Consider the following 20,960-nt stretch of genomic DNA (forward strand, 5'->3'; position numbering starts at 1 on the left):
TTCTCCGAAGTGATCTCAGCCTGAATCAACCTCTATTCAACCATCACCTTCGACATATGTCGAGAGAGAGTCTGCTAGGATTGAAGGTGATGAATACCTCTCCAAACTCTTTAAAGAATTTGCTGAATTCCAGAAATGGAAGGAACTTGAAGCAGGTACCCGCACACCTCGTGCCTCTACTTCTCCACGGTTCTCTCCAATACGTCAACAAGGACCTCTATTCAACTCAGAAGAAGCTGAGCAACATCTCAAGTTCGGTGCCAACGAAGAACAAGTATCCCCTGACGAAAGAGGACAGGCCGGCATGAGAACATTGGATTATTCGACAGTGCCTATTCCACAAGAATCAGTGCAAGGTATGATGCCCTATTCCCTTAGTGCAACTCCTTCTGTTATGCAAGGCATAGGAACAAGTAATCACGAGGACACAGATCCATACATGCATGTGAACACTCGCAGACGAGAAGGGAGAAATGCGTCTGACAATGAGTTTGCTTTCGGTTCACATCCCTCCCTCCCTCCCTTCCCTCTCATCTCTTCCGCTGCCATCTTTCCTCCAGTGGTTTCTCATCCTCCTCCTTCTCCCATGCCACTGGATTCCTATAGTTTATTTCCCTCTATCTCTCCCGCTGCCTCTTTTTCACCTCTCATGTCTTATCCCGCCTCTCATATTCATCCCTCCCCCTCAGGACCTTTTTCAAATTCCTTTATTCCTCCGGTGATGCCACCTCTCCCTTCTTCTCACTCTGCTACTATTCCCAATTCTCTTCTGTCTCCACCGGTTGCTTCTCCCTATCATTCTATTTCTTCCCCTCACCTTGTCTCTGCAACAGCCAAACATGCTTTCACTGATATGACTCGTTTTAACGGGTCTAATTATACCACATGGTCAAATCTTATGCGCCATGTGCTTGATTCTCAAGACCTATGGGAACTCGTTCAAGGTACCGAATCGCCACCTGATCCTCATGTTTATTCTCCTCAGGTAGTTCGTTCGTGGCGACATCGTAATGCCACTGCCATTGTTGAAATTATGCAAGGTCTTTTACCTGAATTTCACTCTCAATTACAGCATTTTGATCTTGCCTCTGAGCGATGGGCACATCTCACTGACCGCTATGCAGCTCGAGATCGTACTCGTCGTATCAATCTTGACCATGATCTCCAACAATTCCAGATTCTTGCTGACGATGATCTCAAGGTTAAACTAGCCGATTACCGGCGGTTAGTTGCTGAATTTGCCACAACTGGTCCTCCCAAATCCGAGGATGACCAAGTTACTTTCTTTTTAAATAAACTTCCGCCCAAGTATTTCAGTTTTATGCAACAAATCATTTCTCAACCTTCTCTTCCTACTTTTTATGAGTTTGAATGTCAACTTTTGCGTTATGCTCGTCTTTACTCTCAGGTCCACCAAAAACATAGCATTCCTGCTTCAGAGGGGGCTCTTCTCTCCGGGATTCCAAAAGATCAACCTAGCTCCGGAAAGCCCTCTCCTACTCCTAACCCCTCTAGTAGTAAACCCGCCTGGCACTCCCTTCCCAAAAAGAATAGGTTTTGTCAGCATTGCTAGAGAGTTGGGCATATTGACGATGAATGTCACTCCAAAGCCAAAGGCCTTCTTCCTCAGCCTCCCACCATGACTCCTCAACCACCCCGTTGGACTCCTCAGCTCCCTACCACGACTCCTCAACCACCCCGTTGGACTCCACAGCCCCCTACCATGACTCCTCAGCCACCTCGTTGGCGTCCTAGGGGTGGTCCTCCTCCTCCTCCTTCGAACACTGGTCTCTGGAGACCCCAGGGCCATGTCACTAATCACTTCACTCCTTCTCCTCCCTTTATAACTCCTGAAGGTCTGTCTGACTGGTCCACCGGAGATTCTCTAGACTTCACTTCTCAAGCCTTGATCCATATCACCGAGCTTGACTCCTCCTCTTCCTTATCTGGGTCAGCTTTTCATACTCTTTCATGTGACTCTAAATCTTCTTGAATTGTGGATAGTGGAGCCACTCATCATATGACTCCTCATCCTGATCTCTTCATTTCTCGCCAACCGGCAACAGGGGGAGTTCGTTGTGGCAATAACTCTGTTGCTACTATTCATGGTGTTGGTTCAATAACTTTTGATACTGACAAAGGTCCCAAACTTGCTCAATTGGATCAAGTGTTTTATGTGCCCCAATTAGGGGTCAATCTTCTTTCTGTTCATCAACTTTGCCTCCTTGGTCGCACAGTGCTATTTACAAAGATGCATGTTGACATCATAGATGAGTCCTCGGGACTCCTTCTAGCTCGAGGTGATGCTCAACCTAATGGTCTGTACTTTATAAATCAATTTCTTGCGACTCCCTCCCCTTGCGGTTCTGAGTTTCATCGGCTTTACGGTAATGCTACCCTAAAAGATCCAACTGACACAGAACGATTATGGCATTATCGTCTAGGACATTTGTCCTATGACTCTTTATATGAAATGTCTTGGGATCATCTAGTTGATGGCCTACCTAAATTATCGCGCGCTAAAGATATTTGTCATCCCTGTCAATTAGGTAAACAAAGCCGCACTCCTTTTCCTTCTCATTCCACTTCTCGAGCCAGTGAGATTTTGCGTCTAATTCATCTCGATATTAGTGGCAAATCTCCTGTTCCTTCCCTCAATGGTTCACATTATTTCTTCTTAATTGTGGATGATTACTCTCGCTATCAATGGGTGTTTTTCATGAAAGAGAAATCCGACACTTTTTCTTTCTTTGCTACTTGGGCTCGCTTGGTTATGAACCAAACAGGCAAGTCTATTGGGATTGCTCGTAGTGATAATGGTGGTGAATTCATTTCCCATGAATTCACTCAATTTCTTCAAGAGCATGGTATCCAACGCCATCTTACATCTCCAAATTCGCCTTCCCAAAATGCTAGTGTCGAACGGCGACAACGTACTGTCATGAACATGGCCCGTTCCATGCTTTTTGCAGCCGAGTTGCCTGAACGTCTCTGGCCCGAAGCCGTCAATACTTCTGTCTATATCCTTAATCGTTGTCCTACTCAACCCATCCTGAACATGACGCCTTTTGAGGCCTTTTATGGCTATCGTCCTTCTATTTCTCATCTTCGAATCTTTGGTTGCCGCGCGTACACTCATACTCCCAATGATACTCGCGGTAAACTCGAACCTCGTGCTGAACTTTTTCTTCTAGTTGGCTACTCGGCAGAAGCCAAAGCTTATCGATTATTTGATCCTCGTACAAACAAAGTTTTGGTTCGCCGCGATGTGGTCTTCGATGAAAGAGCAGTGCTTAAAAATTCCTCTATTCTCTCTCCTGATGACGTCTCCACTCCAGTTCCCTCCGACAATTCTACACCCGAAATTCCTTCCTCTCCTCCCGAAACATCTCTCCCCCCACCCATTGCTTCTCCTCACGACCCACTGCCACGCTGGTATCGTCAAACTATGAAGGATTCCGGGATTATTCCTGTCGAACTTCCTCCTTCTGGTCCTCACCGCTCTACTCGAATAACTTCTTCTACTGCCACTGCCTCTTTTTTTTTACCACGGCCTATATCATACATTTTGAACCTGCTACTTGGCAGGAAGCAGTTAAAAATCCTGCGTGGCATCGTGCTATGGAACAGGAGCTTGAAAGTATTGATCGCAATCAGACCTGGATCTTGGTCAATCGACCCACTCACAAAAAGGTCATCGGAACCAAATGGATCTTCCGCACAAAACTCAAAGCCGATGGCACCCTGGACAAATACAAAGCCCGCTTAGTAGTGCAAGGATTCCGCCAAAAACATGGTATCGATTATGAGGAAACCTTTGCCCCTACTGCTCGGTTAACTTCCTTTCGTCTTCTTCTTGCCTTAGCTGCTCATCACCACTGGACTATCTATCAAATGGATGTCAAGAGTGCCTTTCTCAATGGCTACCTTGATGAAGAAGTCTATGTGACTCCCCCACCAGGTTTTTCTCCTCCTGGCCATGAAACTAAGGTTTTCCGTCTCCGCAAAGCTCTTTATGGTCTCAAACAAGCACCTCGATCATGGTTCCACCGGATAGACACCTTCCTCAAAACTAATGGTTTTCATTCTACTCCCTTTGATCCAAATTTATATATCCATCATTCGTCAGAGGGGGTCTGCTTTATTTTACTCTATGTCGATGATCTTTTGCTTTTAGGCTCCACTCCCACTACACTTCAATACATTAAAACTCAACTCAGCATCACTTTTGAAATGACTGATCTTGGTCGGCTCTCCTATTTCTTAGGCATGGAAGTTGTACAACATTCTGGTGGTACTTTTGTTTCTCAACAGAAATATGCTCTTCAACTCCTTGATCAAATCATTCCTCATGAGCCTAAGCTGGCTGCCACTCCCTTAGATCCCACCGTAAAGCTCTCAAAAGACTTGGAGTCTCCTCCCTTTGATGAACATCTCTATCGCCAGGTTGTTGGCAAACTCCTCTGGCTCCTTCACACTCGTCCTGATCTTGCTTACTCCGTCTCTATTCTCAGTCAGTATTTTAATGAACCAAGCTCACTCATTGGCATGCATGTATTCGTATCTTGCGGTTCATTCGTGGTACTTACTCTTATGGTTTACATTTCAGACCAGGACTAACCCTACAGGGATACACTGATTCCGACTGGGCTGGTGACCCGGACAATCGTCGTTCTCATGGCGGCTATATTCTCGTTTGGCTCGGCACCTGTTTCTTGGTCTAGCCGTAAACAAGAGACTGTTGCTGGTTCGTCTACTGAGGCTGAATACCGGGCCTTGTATGATTGTACCACAGAGGCCATATATCTCCGACAGTTTTTGGCAGAATTGCACTTTCCTTGTACTGAACCCACGATCCTCTACGTCGACAACAAAAGTGCCATTGCTCTCGCAGGCAATCCCATTTTTTCCAACCGCACCAAACATGTCGGTGTTCACTTTCATTTTACTCGCGAGCAAGTGCAATTAGGTACTATTCGGTTGATCTATGTTCCAGCTGCTGATATTCTTACCAAGCCGGTTAATCGCCCTACTCTTGAGCATCTCTGCCCACGGTTGGGGATCGGTTTACCTCCTCCTCTTTAACAGTTTTTTTCTCTTTGTGTACTTAAGGAAGTGAACAAATCCCCTGCGAGGGCACTCCTTCAAGTCTTTCTTTTTTGTACCATCATCTGGGCATTTAGTGAAGATGAAAACCTACTCTGTAGGCATCTCCATCTAAATGAAAACCCCACCAAAAAAAAAAAAAAAAAAAAAAAAGGCTGATGAAGATGATAGATCACTCATGGAACACCTCTTTGCTTCTCCTGTCTGCATTGGACATTGAGAGGGGGTGTTAAGCCAGGCAATCTCCAATTCTCCAGGACCAGATAAACAGGTACAAACACCACTGGTGCCTCTCCAAATCCTGTCAAAGAAACCCCGAATCGGAGGCAAAAACCACAACCAAAGAAATGTCAAAAGCCCCGGTGCAGAGGAGAAACAAAATAAAAAATTATTTAAAAAAATGTTTTTTTTCTGGTCTGACCAGATCTGGCCGACCAGATTGACCTGGTCGGTCAAATCTGACCAGGTCGGTCAACCTGCTGGTTGACCGACTTTTCTGCCCCTTCCTATTTAAAGGGGGGGGGGGGGGGGCTAGGTATTCAAACATCATCTCTCCTCCAGCTCCAGAGGTTCCTGCACACCCTGAGCCACTTCTGCCTCCTGGCTGCCTCCTCTGCTGCCTCAACTTCTGCCTCCTGGCTGCCTCCTCTGCTGCCCTCTTTTCTGCTCCAGATCTGTCCCCTTTTTCAGCTCCAGATCTGCCCTCTTTTCTGCCCCAGATCTGCCCCTCCTTTCTGCTCAGATCTGTCCTCCTTTCTGCTTCAGATCCTGCTCCAGATCTGTCCCCTTTTTCAGCTCCAGATCTGCCCTCTTTTCTGCTCCAGAACAGCCTTCCTTTCTGCTTCAGTTCTGCTCTCCTTTCTGCATCAGATCAGCTCCAATTTCTGCTCCAGATCTGCCTTCGTTTAGCTTCAGATCTGTCCCAACTTCTGCTCCAAGATCTGCCCTCAACTTCTACTCCAGATCTACCTCCAACTTCCGCTCCAGATTCTGTTCTTTCTATTCCAAATCTGCAGCAACCCCTTCATCAGTTTGCTGTCTCAGATTTGGTTCAGTTCCAACTTGTGGAGCTAGTGCAGAAGTCCACTACAGTTGTCAGGACTGAAGTTTGTTTCCTCCAGAGCTTCTCTTCACTTGTACTAAGTTCCGTTTGTGATATATATATCTTCTTCAGCCATTGATTGTCTTAAGTATTGTTTTATTTGTCTCCAAGTATTTTCTTTATATTGCTTACACAGTGTGTGTGAGAGAGTTGCAGATCTCAGACAAGTTGCAGAGATGGCTTCACAGCAAAATGCCCAATCATCCCATGAGGGAATGGCAGAGTCTAACCAGGTACATCAGACTGAAGCTTTACAGATAAACAAAGAGAATGCCTACAGAGAGTTGATTACTCAGTTGGGAGAGGCAACAAGCGATCCCTTGTTTCGCAGGATGGTACAACCTCTTTTTGAGGGAAAGCTAGAGAAGCCTCCCTCTGGAGCAAATCAGTAAGAAGTGGTGGTGAGCAAAAAGAGGAAAAGTGTAAGTCCTCTTCCCAAGAAGAAGAAGGTGAAGCATCATCACAGTTCATCTAGTTCGTCTTCATCTTCTAGCTCTACCTCTTCATCCTCGACATCACCTCCTTCTTCGGGATCTTCAGAGTCAAAGAAGAAGAAGAAGAAGAAGAAGAAGAAGAAGAAGTCCAGTCGGAAGGCAGAGACTAAAGAATTCAAGGAGGATGGGAAGTCAGTAAGATTTGCCACATACAATGGCCAGTATGGCCAAGCTGAAAAGGCTATGCAGTTCATAAGGCAGTTTGATGCTGCCTTTAGCTTGGAAAAGTTCAGTGAGCCCTCAAAGCTTCGTATGGTTGGTTTACACTCGACTGGTACAACCAGTGCATGGTGGATAGCTAAAACAGCCAACTATGTAGCCCCCAGGAAATGGAAGGACTTAAAGAAAGCTTTCTATAAATAGTTTATTCCCAAATAGTTTCGGGATCATGTCCTTCTGGGTTGGGAGAGCATTCATATGGAAGCACAAGATACAGTTGAGACTTACAACTAGAAATTTTGGGACGCATTCTTACAGGTTTCGCCTTTCAAGAATATTTCTGACAAGACTCAACTCAGGATGTACAGGGCAGGACTCACTCTAAAAATACAGGCCCAAGTGAACACCAAAGATATTAAAGAAATATCAGATCTCATGCATTCAACCAATTTGTCTGGTGTGCCTTCACTATAGGTAGGGTTACCGAGGGATAAAAAGCCAGCAACCCCCAAGTTTGAAAAAAGAGAGTTTCCCAAGGCTTAGAAAAGGGGATTTCAGCCTCAGAAGCCGAGGGGAAACCAGGTGCAAAAGCCCTATAAGGGAAGAGCACAGTTTACCTCTGAACAGATTAAAACTTTCAGGAAAGAGGGTAAATGCTTCAGGTGCGGCAAATAGGGGCATGTGGCTGCCCAGTGCCCAGAAAAGCCTTCAACTTCGAAGGGAAAAGAGGCAGAGAAGCCATGGGGACCGCAAAAGCCAATGGCAGGAGGAATTCTTGACATACTGGGTCATGTTTCAAACCCAGAAGAACGATAATTGCTGCTATCTTGGGAAAAAGTCAGAGACCAGCAAGTGCTGATTTTATTTGATCCAGGGGCTACTGATAACTTTATATCAGAGGATCTAGCCCTGAGGCTGGGAATAAAGACGAAGGAGTTGGGCAGGGCTCTGGATGCCGACCAGATGTTCTATGGGAACCCTGTGCCAGTCACTCCCTTGATAGGGAAGCTCCGTCTTCATGTACAGAGTTATGTGGATCAAGAAGACTTCTTCATTTCTCCATTGAAACATCATGATGTAGTCTTGGGTATGCCTTGGTTTCATCACAAGGCAGTGAAGTTGACTCTTCCTGATAGAGTGCTGGAGTTTGTACATAGGGGCAAAGTACATTGTGTGGTTGCTAGGAATAGAGGGGAAACTATTCCCATTGTATCAAATAGTTCTGTTGGAAAAGAAATAAAGTCTGTAGTTTTAGCTTACATGATTTTTGTAAAAGAGAGAGATGTGGAAATGCATGCTGAAATAAGTGAGGCAGATCAGAATAAATTTCAGTTTCTTGAAAATTTTAAAGATTGCTTTTCTGATGCTTTGCCAGGGGAGCTACCCCTTGAGAGACCTGAGGATCATGTGATAGAACTCATTCCTGGCAGCGAGCCACCCAATAGGCCCCCATACAGAGTTAGTGCAACTCAGCGAGAAGAGATTATGACTCAGGTGTAGGATTTGTTGTCCAAGGGGCTGATTCAGCCCAATTTTTCTCCCTTTTGTTCCCCTGTACTGCTAGTACAGAAGAAAGATGGCTCATTCCGTATGTGCGTCGATTACCATGCACTGAACAAAATCACCATCAAGAATAGATTCCCTATTCCGCGCATTGATGATGTGCTGGATCAGTTAAATGGAGCTTCCAGGATAGAGTTAAAGAGTGGCTATCACCAAGTGAGGATACAGCCTTAGGATGTGCACAAAACAATGTTCCGCACTACTTTTGGGTTGTATGAATATCTGGTGATGCCTTTTGGATTGACAAATGCCCCAGCTACTTTCAATAGGATGATGGATCGTATCTTCCGACCTTACAGACAGTTCATTGGTACCTTCTTCGATGACATAATTGTCTTTTCTAAGTCTGAAGAAGAGCACAAGGAACATCTTGCTATAGTGTTTCAAGAGCTGAGAAATCATCAGCTTTATGCAAACAGCAAGAAAAGTGAATTCTTCCTGGAAGAAATCCATTACTTGGGGCATATAATATCCAAAGATGGAATACGGATGCATCAACCTACCATTGGTAGAGTTTGCTTACAATAATACAGTACACAGCTCTACAGGGAAAGCCCCCTTTGAGGTCATTTATGGGAAGGTGATTCTGCCACCTATTCTGAGGACCAATGATGAAATATTTGCAGCTGATCAGTTTGTGAGAGACCTCCAGACAGCTTATAGCCAAGTACGGACAGTAATTGAAAGGTCTCAAGAGAAGCATAAAAGAGCTGCAGATAAGCATAGGAGACAGTTAAATCTCAAGGAAGGGGATTGGGTACTTTTAAAGTTCGAGAAAGCTAGGCTCCGCAAGTTTAAAGGCAAACAGAAAGTGTATGCAAAGTTATCTTCCAGGTACTATGGCCCTTTGAGGGTTACAAAAAGAATAAATGAGGTTGCATACAGGTTGTCATTGCCAGAGCATTGGAGGATTCACAATGCATTCCATGTGAGTCTTTTAAAGAAATTCCAGGGGCCAGAGCCTACAGAGCCAGTATTAGAGGATCCACCAGAAGTGGATGAGCTGGAGGAGGTCCTTCAGCCAGAACAGATTGTTTACCATATTGTACGCAAAGGCCCTCAAGGCAAGGAGTTTTACAGGTATCTTGTAAAATTTAAGAATTATACGGCATTGAATGCCAAGTGGATGGATGAAGATATGTTTTCCGATCATTCACAGCTTTTGAATGTTTACAAGGAAGCTTTTCAGTTGAGGTCAATTGAATAGAAGCCGAGGGTTAGTCACCACAATGTAAATATCCTAAGTCAAAGTACAGTTGACCATTTATCTGATCATAATTAAAGAGTTTTCATATGTGTTAATTATGGTCAAAGAATTGACTATGGTCAAAGATACTTGACTCTGGTCAAGTAAGCTTGACTTTGGTCGGGGAGACTTGGCTTATTACTAAGAGGGTTAACTGCGATTAACCAGAGAACCACAGAGCTGATTACGGTCAGAGAGTGTTGACTTCGGTCAACAAGACTTGGCATGCACCAAGAGGGTTAACTACGGTTAACCAAGGTGTGCCAACTATGGTCGGAGAGTTGTGCCAACTTCGGTTGGAGAGACTTGACTATAATTAAGGTGCCTTGACCCTTGGTCAAAGCCCCTTAATTATGATCAAGAGCGTTGACTTCGGTCAACCAGAGAATAAATATATATTTTTATATTTGTTATGTGTGCACATGTGTTCAGTGGGGATGCCCACCGTGACTAGAATTAGTCCACAGTGTGTTATTTGCTTGCAAAGCGCTAACAATTAATGGGCGCCATGGTGGTGCGCTTTAGTTAATTGTTGCAGGTACTAGGAAGAGTTATTTTTCTAAGCGCTACGGGAGCCTAACAAGCATCTAGGAGATGGTTCGCGTGACCAAGTGCTTCAAAGACTCCAGAGTTGCCCTTAGTGGCATGTAATAGGACTTAGTCTAGATTTTAGACAAGTGGCATGTTGCCAATTCGAAATGAGCTTGAAGCTCTTGTAATATTGATTCACGTTGGATTTTGTATCAGACACCTCTATGCTGAACTTTTGTAACAGTTTTCTCTCTTCATGAATAAAAACCTTCGGGGGGGTCCAGCCTGACGTTTTGTTCTGGGCCCTAATGCACCTGTAGAGAGAGGGAGTGAGAGAGAGCATAAGAGAGAATATTTGTAGTAATTATCTGGAGCGAGGTTTTAGTGCTTGTCTTAAGCGAGACGGTGCCGTATTTAGCCTGCATGTTAAGTGTTTCTCTTTTTGCACTACATGCTAGTCATATAGCAAGTCAAAAGTAAAGATTTGACATTCATTGGGAAAATAGATCAATCATGATATACTGCAAATGTATTCAAATTTTCTATAGGAGCAAATGTCTTTGCATAGTCAATGGTCTTCTGTAACAATAATGTGTGGCAGCCAACTTAGATTTATATTTATGAGCTCCATTTGCATCATATTTGATTTTGCAAATCCATTTGATGCCTGAGGTATTCTGCCATGTGATTTTTTATAAGGGACTTGTTTTCACTTCACCACTCAATCAGTGCCTCATTGGAGATGATCCTAGGCAACCCATATCAAAATACCCCATGGTACCAAAACTACTAAACTTGTGTATGGTCAGAATATCTAACATCTATCTTGGAATTCAACTTTTGACACACATGCATACAGAGATAATACTAACCTGAACCAAAACTGCTAATGCAGCACACAGACATGCAATAGGAAAGAAAAGTGAAAGCAAGAAAAGCAAAGTTATGAAAATGTGCGATCGATAAGCTGATTCGAGCAATCACACACTCTCATTATCCTCAAGGGAACATTGCACGAGAGAATACCTCTTTGGGGCTGCATGTTTGGGTGAGCTCCACTCCGCCGCTATGGTATTGTCAAAATCTCGAATTGTCTTGCTTATAATCTACAAGTACAAGCGGCTTTGCAATCTCTGCTAGTGACCTATTTCTCTCTTGCTCCATTACCCAAATGATCTAACTAGTCCACCGTCCATTGCGCCTACCCAAAATACATGTGAGGTCCCGACCTCTTCTCATCATGATCTTGATCTTGGAGGTTCATCATGATCTCGATCTTGGAGGTCCCATAGGAGGTTGCCTCTCTACCTCATATATGCACCATGTGCTGGCTTGAGGTTATTATGAGTCCATAAATTGTTGATTCCATCATGTTCTCCATTGATGTTGCAATTACTGTTTGTCTGCAATTCCAAAGACTTATGATTACAATTATAGTTGTCCCAAAGCGGAGTACTCTCATCCTGTACCACTTAGTTGAGTCCAGCCGCTGAACATCAAAAAAATATAGAGCATTAGTGCAGCCTTGACGGCAAAGAGCAAGAAACCCCCTCAAATTTAAATCTAACAAGTGGCTAGATTTTCAAGGAAAAAAGAAGCTAACTATAGGAGTCATCATTGTGAGGAGGTATAAGGTCTCAAAAGACTGTGATTTGTGAGAAACCAATCTCCCCCTGAGGAGGCAAGGCCCGTAAATGAAATGTGAGCTCTTAGCTCTGACGCGATTTACTGACGGTTAATTGAAATGAGATGCTGTTTCAGGATCTTGTTTGCTCCTCATGGGTGGTGTACGAAGCCTTAACTCATGCTAAATGGAAGGGGAGATTGAATAAACAGGGGGTGTGCCTGACATCTCAGGCACAACCCTGCTGAAAAGCCAATGGGGCCAGGTACCCACTAGCCTCCATAATGTGCAATGGGGGAGCTAATGCCTTGAAGAAAGACATCATGTTGCACAATTATATTAGATTGGGTGTTCCTGTTATAATTCCTTTCCTTCCAGATTAGCATGTTTTCATTCAAGCAAATCGAGTTTTAATCTTCAAAACTGATAATGAGTCCTGGATAGGATATTGAATACTGTGATTTATTCTTGTGAAAGGATTTGAACGTGAATCTTCCTTTTGTGTGTTGCTAGCCCATCTTTTGCTGTGAACTATCTGGATTCTGTTTAATAATCCCCTGCTTGTTGCATAGTCAGGCTGCTCTTGCTAAACTTAACTTTCTGGAATCACTTGGTTTGTAAGAGCACTTTGAGTGACTTAACTCGTTTAGATATAGAGGAGTCAATGCGACAGAAATTGAGGGGATTTGGAACTAACCAGAAAAATGCATGAGAGTATTGGCCAAGTTGTATTGGGGTTGGTTTGCCAATTGACATGAATGTTCTTATATTTCAGGCTGACTTTATGCAAATGCCGGTTCCTGATAATTCTTATGATGCTGTGTATACCATAGAAGCAACTTGTCATGCTCCCGATGCGGTTAGTAATACTTTTCGTACATGCAAAATGAGTGATGGAGAAAGCAAAATATGAATTACTAATGTCTTGAATGACCAGGAAAAATGACTAATATCACTGTTACAGGTGGCTTGCTACAAGGAGATCAAAAGAGTGCTGAAGCCTGGGCAGCTTTTTGCTGGGTATGAATGGTGCATGACAGATGCTTATGATGCTGAGAATGCAGAGCACAAGAAGATCAAGGTTCGGATCTATCTTTCTTGTAGGTGTGCAGGTTCGTTTTGAAGCAGGATCTAATTTTTAAATAGAACAGTGTTTCGCTTATTGATTCAGTAAGTGTACTAATAACTCTATGATGGCTGTTGTTGTTAAATGTGATATTTTTTGCATCTGCATTTAATGCCTGCAGCTGGGCCACCAGCATGGATGACATTTTCTTTTGGTGTTAGGAGCTGGCCTTTGTGATGGCTGCCCAACCTGGAGTGTGTCCTTGTGTGTGAGCTTAAGTGCTAGACTATACATATGTTCATGCATGTTTACATTTTGAGAAAGAAGTAGGAATGTGAAAGTATGTTTCATGCAGACATACTATTAGTAAGTGTGCTAAATGTTGTAACGGTGTGGCTAAACAAGGTTAAACAGATGTTATTTGCTTTTAATGCTAGCACCTAGCCTGTGTTTGTTTTTAGTGCTGGTGGTTAGTCTTCATTTTACTTCGAATGCTTGGCAGTAGACTTCGTTCGTCGGTGTTCGTTTTGGGCCTAGCAAAGCAATAGAATTCTAGTGCGTTTCTCCATGTGTGAGACTTGGTAGTGTGTAGTCTGGGCTATCCTTCTTGAGTTATGCTGAAGCAGTATGAGTGGACTCTCGTAAAAAATGACGTATTTTGGAATGAATGCAGGCTGTTGTCATTGTACCTATCACATAAACAAAATAAATCTCCTAGGTTCAGTTCCCTTGCGATACATCTGTTGGAAAGTGTTTTCTGTGTGTTTGTGGAAATCATCCATTCGCTAGTGTCTTTTTCAGTAACTCTTTAATACGCCTGTTCATTCTTAAATTTACGGTTTACAGATTATAGTCTTAAGATAAGCAATGGTTTTGGTGACAGGCAGAGATAGAGCTTGGCAATGGATTGCCTGATGTTCGCACAACAAGTGAATGCCTTGAGGCATTGAAGGCTGCCGGATTTGAGGTATACCTTTAGGTCAGCCATTAATTGCATTTGCATACAGATGAGAAGTTCTTCCTCCCTTCATTTATTCTTTGGCAATTTGTCTTGGAAACGTGGCCTTAAAAGTGCGAATTACCTGACTGTCCTTGGTGCAATGTTTGGCTCTGGTTCTGTTCTAATTTCCCCTTAATTTATTTCTTGAGGGTTTTAGGTGCCCTCTTTCTGGTGCTAGTTTTCTTCCTTTGGTTCTTCGCTTTGACCTTTGAGTGTCTTGCTTTTGGTGTTTTGGTCTTTGCCTCAACGTTTTCTCTTATCTTGCTTTGGCTCTTTAGAATGAATCGTCATAAGTTGTTTCTGGGTTACCTACTTTCTCTTCCTTTTCGTCTTCTTTTGTTAGTCATTGTGCAAACGTTTTTATATTTCTTAATCTAAGCAGGTGTTTTTTCTTTTGAGATTTTGGGAACGTTTTGGAAGAGCCTATTGAAATAGCCCTTGGGAACCCTCAAAGCATTTTGGTGGCATCCTAGTATCCATTACTGCTCAATGTTGTTCTTTTGGATATGCATATTGTATTGTTTAGGTTATGTGGAACTATTGTGACAAAGACCTACCTGTGCACTTTTTGGTCGTGATTAACGGCTGGTCTCATACAAGCTTGGACTTATCATGGACAAGTTCTTAATCTTTCATTTATAATAAGGTGTTGCCTCGTAAACCTGTTTGATCCCTCTCATGATAAATTCTTGTCCCTTGGTCCCATGCTTCTAGCTTCATGCTAGTTCTTGTTTGCCCAAGTTCATGATGAGCAGGGTCTTCATAGGTCCTAGGCACGATCAATGCAGGATAAAAGGCATCCCATGTAGCAAAGAATGACAAAGTAGACATAAGGGTTGCATAGTAGGCAGCCAAACGAAGACTTCCACATTGCCACATCATCAACATCATGGCCACACAAGGTTGACTTGATAAACAATAGTAGCACATTCAATCTTGACTTTTTTGCCCATTGGTTCATATTGATCAATCGATCAAAGAAGAAAACGTAGACTTGGTTAAAAATAGTAACACATTGAATTTTTGACTCAGTGGGTCAATGCTGAATGTCGACCATTAGCCAACCACTAACCTAGCCAACGTGGTGACAAGTATGATCCTATAAAAGGGACATAAAGCCCCTCATTCTTGTGGAATATAAGAGCAGGAAGTCTATAAGCGCCTTAGGAATAGGTACTCCTTAGCTTGTACACTAGTAGAAGAGCAACATGTCACTCTCCAAATTTGTCTTGAGAAGAGTTATGTTGTCACTCATGGAAGGAGCAGCCTGCATCGACAATTCAACATTGTATTCTTTGCTCAATGATAAAGAGGGGGGGGGGGGGACAACTGCATCTCGTGATTGTTTACCACATGCTCAACTTCTTATGCCTTTGCTTTAAATGAGTAGCTCGTGCATGAGAATGCCATTATGAAGATAACTCAATGCATGGCATCAAAGCAAGTCTAGATCCCAACGTTTGAGGGCTAGGACCTAGTTTTATACTCCATTTGTCAAGAGTTAGCCTTTGCTTTAAATGAGTAGCTCGTGCATGAGAATGCCATTATGAAGATAACTCAATGTATGGCATCAAAGCAATTCTAGATCCCGACATTTGAGAGCTAGGACCTAGTTTCATACTCCATTTGTCAGGAGTTAGCTAAGTGTCATCTTCCATATTCCAATATCTCCCTTCTCTCTAGTGTTTCTTTCATCAAGAGCCTCTCCATTGATGGATCATATTTTGTTGGAAGAAGTCAAAACCTGTAAGTTAGCTGTAGATACAAAGGGGCTAGAGAGCAATGACCCACTGCTATGTAAATGTTTTCTTTAAAGTAAACACCAACAGCGTAGTCTCTTGAGAAAATCAAGATATAAAGGGTGTAAAGATTCATTGTAAATATCCAGGTATATATATAAAGATTCATTGGTGTATGTGGACAAGATCGTGAACTTTAGATGCAGCAGCCTCATCATCATGAAGCTAATATGAACGGTTCACTCCTTCAGGCAGTGTGGCTCCCTTGGTGTCGATAGCTGTGCCATTAAGCTTATCCACTAAGACATGCAGGATGTGCTCATAATTTGGTCCACAATCCCGCTCGTCAAGTATCTCCAGATCTTACCCTGCATCGTACACAAACAACCAATGATGTCTGGAAGACAGGTACAATCACCGGTTTTAAGTCACGTACAGTCAAGAGTCTTCAAGGTACCCAGGTACCGCAAAGTACCAAAGCATGTTGGGTCTGTTTCAAGTTGACCATTCTCCAGTAGCATCTGCAACCTCGATATTCCGAATGTAGCACTGCTGTCATGCATTTATTGATTGCTTGGCAGGTAGGAGGCATCTGACATTGTGATATTACTGTTTCTATTTCTCTCTTATAGATGTGAGCCTTTTTATAATCCATTCTCAGCCCGGGGATGCTATAGGTTTCTGTTTTTCTGTTCGTTTGCTTTGTGGTGGGACTCCAGGGTCTCTTCATCAACCCTGAGGTGAATACTGTGTGTCTTGCAGCTGGACTTATGATCATGTCGTTGATCACGCTCGACCCCTTGGGGGGCTTTGCATGTATAGCCTCTGGTACTTTTGAAAAAGGGGGTACTGGCAGTCCAAAGCATCCACATAGCGTGAGTTGTCTCCCCATCTGGGTGATTTCTCCCATGTCTTTGGTGCCCTTTTCCAACCCCTCTTTTCCTCATTGTCGTCTTCCATGTCCTCCATCCATATGGGTTCTCTCCCCTCCATTGTCATGATGCCTTGCTTTCAGACCGTTCCTGCATTGAAATCTCCTGCCAAAATAATTGCGTGGTCTTTAGAGGACCTATGTCAGCCGGTCTTCCCATCCTTTTTTGCATTACTTGCATCTCTCATGTAGTCATTCTTCCCCTCCTTTTTTGTACCTCAGGTTCCTTGAGCTTTTAGTAATAACGAATCCTTGTAAAGTCCTCATTTATCCATGTTAACTGCCCCTTGAGGTGGTGCTTCTGGTTCGACACTTTTGTGTGGGGCTGTGTGTCTTTTCCCCTTTCCTCCCCACGTATCCTGCCATTTTGTTGCTGAGATGTGCATTGTCCTTTGGAAGACGTGGGTGAGATGTGCATTGTCCTTTGGAAGACGTGGATGAGGACTTTTTGCATTTCCTCATCCTCAATCTCTTTCTACCCCCACTAATTGGAGGTTGAAGGCTTTGTCTTGCTGCTGCTTTTGTTCTCTTAATGTGAAGGTTAGCTCATCCATTCTGCTGTTGACTAAGTCATCAATGGGTGGTGATGATATCTTTTGGCATCTGTCTAAGCTGCTCCTCGAGAGAGGTACTTGCTATGCATAGCTTATGACATTGTTGCTGCTACACAAGCAATTTTAAATTTTCCCTTGTGACTGATTTTTCAGGTTCTCATGGAAGGAGACTTGGCAAAATGTTCACCGCTACCATGGTACCTTCCTCTGGATACGAGTCATATCTCGTTCAGTAGCTTTCGTCTTACAAGATTGGGCAGGTTCCTTACACATTCTTTGGTAAGTACTGTTTTAGTACCTTGTGGCAATGCAGAGAATTATTTTATGGTTGGACGAATTGTATGCGTGTTGCCCTGTTCCTCTATACAGTTACGTTGTTCATTTCCAGGTTACAGTTTTGGAATCTCTTATGCTTGCACCTAAGGGTAGCATTCGTGTAAGCAACTTTTTGGAGAAGGCTGCCGACGGACTTGTTTCTGGTGGCAGGTTTGTATATTTATGTGGCATTTTGCATTGCTCTTTATTTCCAGGAAAGGACCCCTTTCAAGACTTTACATCCTATCTAAGACTAGAGGCAACTGGGGACCTTATATTGGGAAATAGAAGCATGCTAGTTGGGACGAAACTTCTTGTCAAAGGTCCTTCCATAGGCTAGACTGGGAAATTACCTTTAAACAGCCTCCAGCACTTGTGATGCAGTCCAAAAGTGTGAAGTTAGGTCCCCAATGGAAAGGGCAGCCGAGTCGTTGCATTTGCAATTTTGCTGGGAATCCTTTTCTGGTTATGTTTGCACATGAGCCTTGCAAATTTGTTTATAGGGACTTAATGGTGATACTAGTGGGTTAGCGAGTTGAAACTAGTACAAAGGCATCAAGATCGGTGCTGATATGTATGTGGGGGGTGTGGGCATGTGTACATGTGTTAAAGCATAGCCATATGGGGTGTGCACATGTGTAAGAGCATGTGGTCATACATCGGTATGCATCCCACTGTTGGCATGTGGTGACACTAATGGGGATGTCATGGTTGTTAGCCTTTGCTATGCATAATATTTGAAGCATGTGTGTGTATGTGTGTGTGTGAGAGAGAGAGAGAGGTCTTTGAGAGGCCTTGCGGTCCTATAAGACAAGGTACAAAAAAAAAATTTAACTCATACAAGCAACTATGGGATGAGGAAAAGGGCTCATTAGGGCCCTTGCTGATGCAGATACTCAAGAATTAGTACTGAAAACCAGAGAGAGAGAGAGAGAGAGAGAGAGAGAGAGACTAAGCACTAATGTGGATTTTCAGGTTGGAAATTTTTACACCAATGTATTTCTTCCTTGTCCACAAGCCAGTTGAGGAGCTGTAAGGCAGCATTATTTGCATCTGACTTTATGCTTAGTTTTTGTCACTGGGCAACTTTGATGTGTTGTTATTGTGTTCCACGTGGTGAGGCCACAATTTTTTGTCTTATTTGGTCGTGAGCATATATTTTAAATTGTCAAGATAATAAGTTTTTAGTGTGTATCTCTAAGCTTGCTTTTAATGGTATTGAAGCATAAAACCTACAAGGCTCTTACCTTTTTGAGTGTGAAAAGAGCCAAAAAAAAAAAGGCCCTTTTTTTTTTCTCTCAGAAATAAAATTATGGGTCTTGATGTGTTTCGATGGGTTGAGTCTTGGGTGATGTTTATGATTTGTAGGAATAGTCTACCTATTTCTAAGTTTGCAAGATTCTAACAATGAGCAGTTCAGTATAATCAATTAGACATGGTTGTGAAATGATACAAGTTTTTTTTTTTTTTTTTTTGGAGGGGGGGGAGAAAGGAACCTACTATTAATCCTTGAAAAACCTTATACAAAATAGCAGCCTCGCAAGTGTTGAGTATGGGAAAAACTGATAAAGGTTGAAAGAGGAAACTAGCCTATTCCAGAGAAACCCAGCTCACTGCCTAGGGAATCTCTGGTACAAGGGCTAAGAGCTAGGTGGGGGGACTATACAACCAGCGAATCCCTCTCGGAGTGAATATGTAGGAAACCTCTTGCAAGCCAAGCCTTGCAGAGACGTTTGTGCCTCGCAACAACCATGCTAGAGCATGTGTCCTGCGCTGCGAAGTGGAGCACAGGGTGTAATTGATATCCTGCCAGATAGCGAGCAAGGTAACCGAGGGTGAAATCGGTAGCTCACCCTTCACCAAACTACTGTGAGTCACCCAAATGTTACATGTTGTGACACTGGCTACTACCTCCCAGCAAGAGGAGTTGTCTTGTGGAGCTCTATCCTCTGAATACTCTGCCTTGTATCCAATAAGGTGGAGAGACCTCATCAATCTGGAACATGTGTCGTCCCTTAGTCAAACATGCCACCATCCCCCAGGTGTAGTCTCTGAAGGCTCTACATGCGGGTCATAATCCTGAGGGCTCCCATCGAGATTCTCATTGTGTTATGACACCTTCAAAGGCAATGAGGGATCGCGGCTTCAGTTGCATTTGCTCTAACCACGGGTCTATGGGCAAGCCTTTGTGAGCGGCCAGCCACAAGTAGGAGATATTTGTCGTCTGCAAATTGGACCATAGGCATGTCCAAAACCTGGAATAGACTTACTGGGACCGAATATCTCCCGCGAGGGGTCAATGTTGAATCGTCCATCTAAAGCCTTCTGCCAATCTGTGTGGTATAGGAAAAGAAGGGCACCTTGTACACCTGCTTCATGAGGCCAACCCTGGAAGGCCATAACCACTCCCCTGCATCCCATTGGACCTCCCTCACGGGCGTATTTTCCCAAATCCAATGGTGCCATTTGGGGGGAGGATCACCGTGCACTCCTTCCCCACCAATCCGTCCACAACTTAGATCATTCTAATGGATCCCATCCAGACTCCCGTCCATCTCTAGGTCTCTCTCAGTGAGTGCTTAAAGTAAGCCCTCGAGCCCTACACGGAAGAAACCAGGTTGATTGCTACATTGTTGAATCATCATCCTCAAGGAGATTCCAGTCTGAGAGAATTGATGCAACCATTTGTTGTCCATCCACAGGCAGGTTGCCTCCCACCAAGACTCAGGGATGGCTAAATCAATCTCCGTCATCTGCCACCTTGCCCCTCGCATATGCGCTATGGCTCCAAGCCTTGCCTGTGCCTCTACGTCTACCTCCATGGGTACTCTCCTCCATTTGTTAAAGGTGCAAGCTAGACCGTTGTCCCATTGTGTCCATCCAATGTGAGTCCGTTGTCCTAGCATACGTCTATCTTGATCCCTGATCTATGGGTGCCAAATGAGGGGCTGACGCTCGAACTCTCTGTGCAACGATGCTGAGAACGGATGAGGCCATCTGCTAATCTTTGCCAAACTCTATGTAGGCTCCTCACCATGGGGGAACCCTTCTCATAAGGAGGGCCTCTGAGAAGATTTGCTATTGCCCCCCAGTGCGTGGGGTCTTCTTGAGATGCGCTCGTTGTAAAAGGAGCTTCTAGGACTCTGCACTAGGGGTGAGGCCGCACACAACCAACTTGTCCAAGAGGGCTCTGCTCTGCATCTCCAGATCAATGATACCCAAGCCTCCCAATGCCTGCAACATGATCATTGTTTGCGAAGTGACACGGGATTTGGTATTCCTTGTGTCGTCCGATCTTGCCCAAAGGAAATTCCAAACCAATTGTCGTAGCTGTCCAATGCACTCCCTATGAAAGCACCAGCAGGAGGCAGTGTACCAGGCCGTGGCAAGGACTTGGTTTGCCAGTAAGTCACGGTTTGCTAGAGAGAGTTTGGTCGAGATCCAATAGAGAAGCTTGCGTCCCTTGCGCGTTGTAAGTTCGCCAGCGAAGTGGCCCCACGGTATCCAGCAGAAACCAAAGGTACTCTCCC

At 43.9% G+C, this 20,960-nt stretch overlaps 1 protein-coding gene across 1 annotated transcript in view; it reads left to right on the forward strand.

Moving 5' to 3' along the window:
- SMT1 (sterol methyltransferase 1) overlaps nt 1–18,719 on the forward strand; it is an 86,769-nt gene extending 68,050 nt beyond the window's left edge. The window contains exons 8-13 of the mRNA XM_087382556.1: nt 12,601–12,684; nt 12,790–12,906; nt 13,775–13,858; nt 17,269–17,394; nt 17,504–17,601; nt 18,406–18,719. Of these exons, the coding sequence (XP_087238682.1) occupies nt 12,601–12,684; nt 12,790–12,906; nt 13,775–13,858; nt 17,269–17,394; nt 17,504–17,601; nt 18,406–18,466 (570 nt within the window). The 3' untranslated portion in view covers nt 18,467–18,719. The remainder of the gene's footprint in view (nt 1–12,600; nt 12,685–12,789; nt 12,907–13,774; nt 13,859–17,268; nt 17,395–17,503; nt 17,602–18,405) is intronic.
- Nucleotides 18,720–20,960: the final 2,241 nt, after the last annotated feature.

Source organism: Dipteris shenzhenensis, chromosome 12, assembly GCF_047967505.1.
Source record: "Dipteris shenzhenensis isolate YYH24624 ecotype China chromosome 12, Dip_SZ_1.0, whole genome shotgun sequence".
NCBI classification, from domain to species: domain Eukaryota; kingdom Viridiplantae; phylum Streptophyta; class Polypodiopsida; order Gleicheniales; family Dipteridaceae; genus Dipteris; species Dipteris shenzhenensis.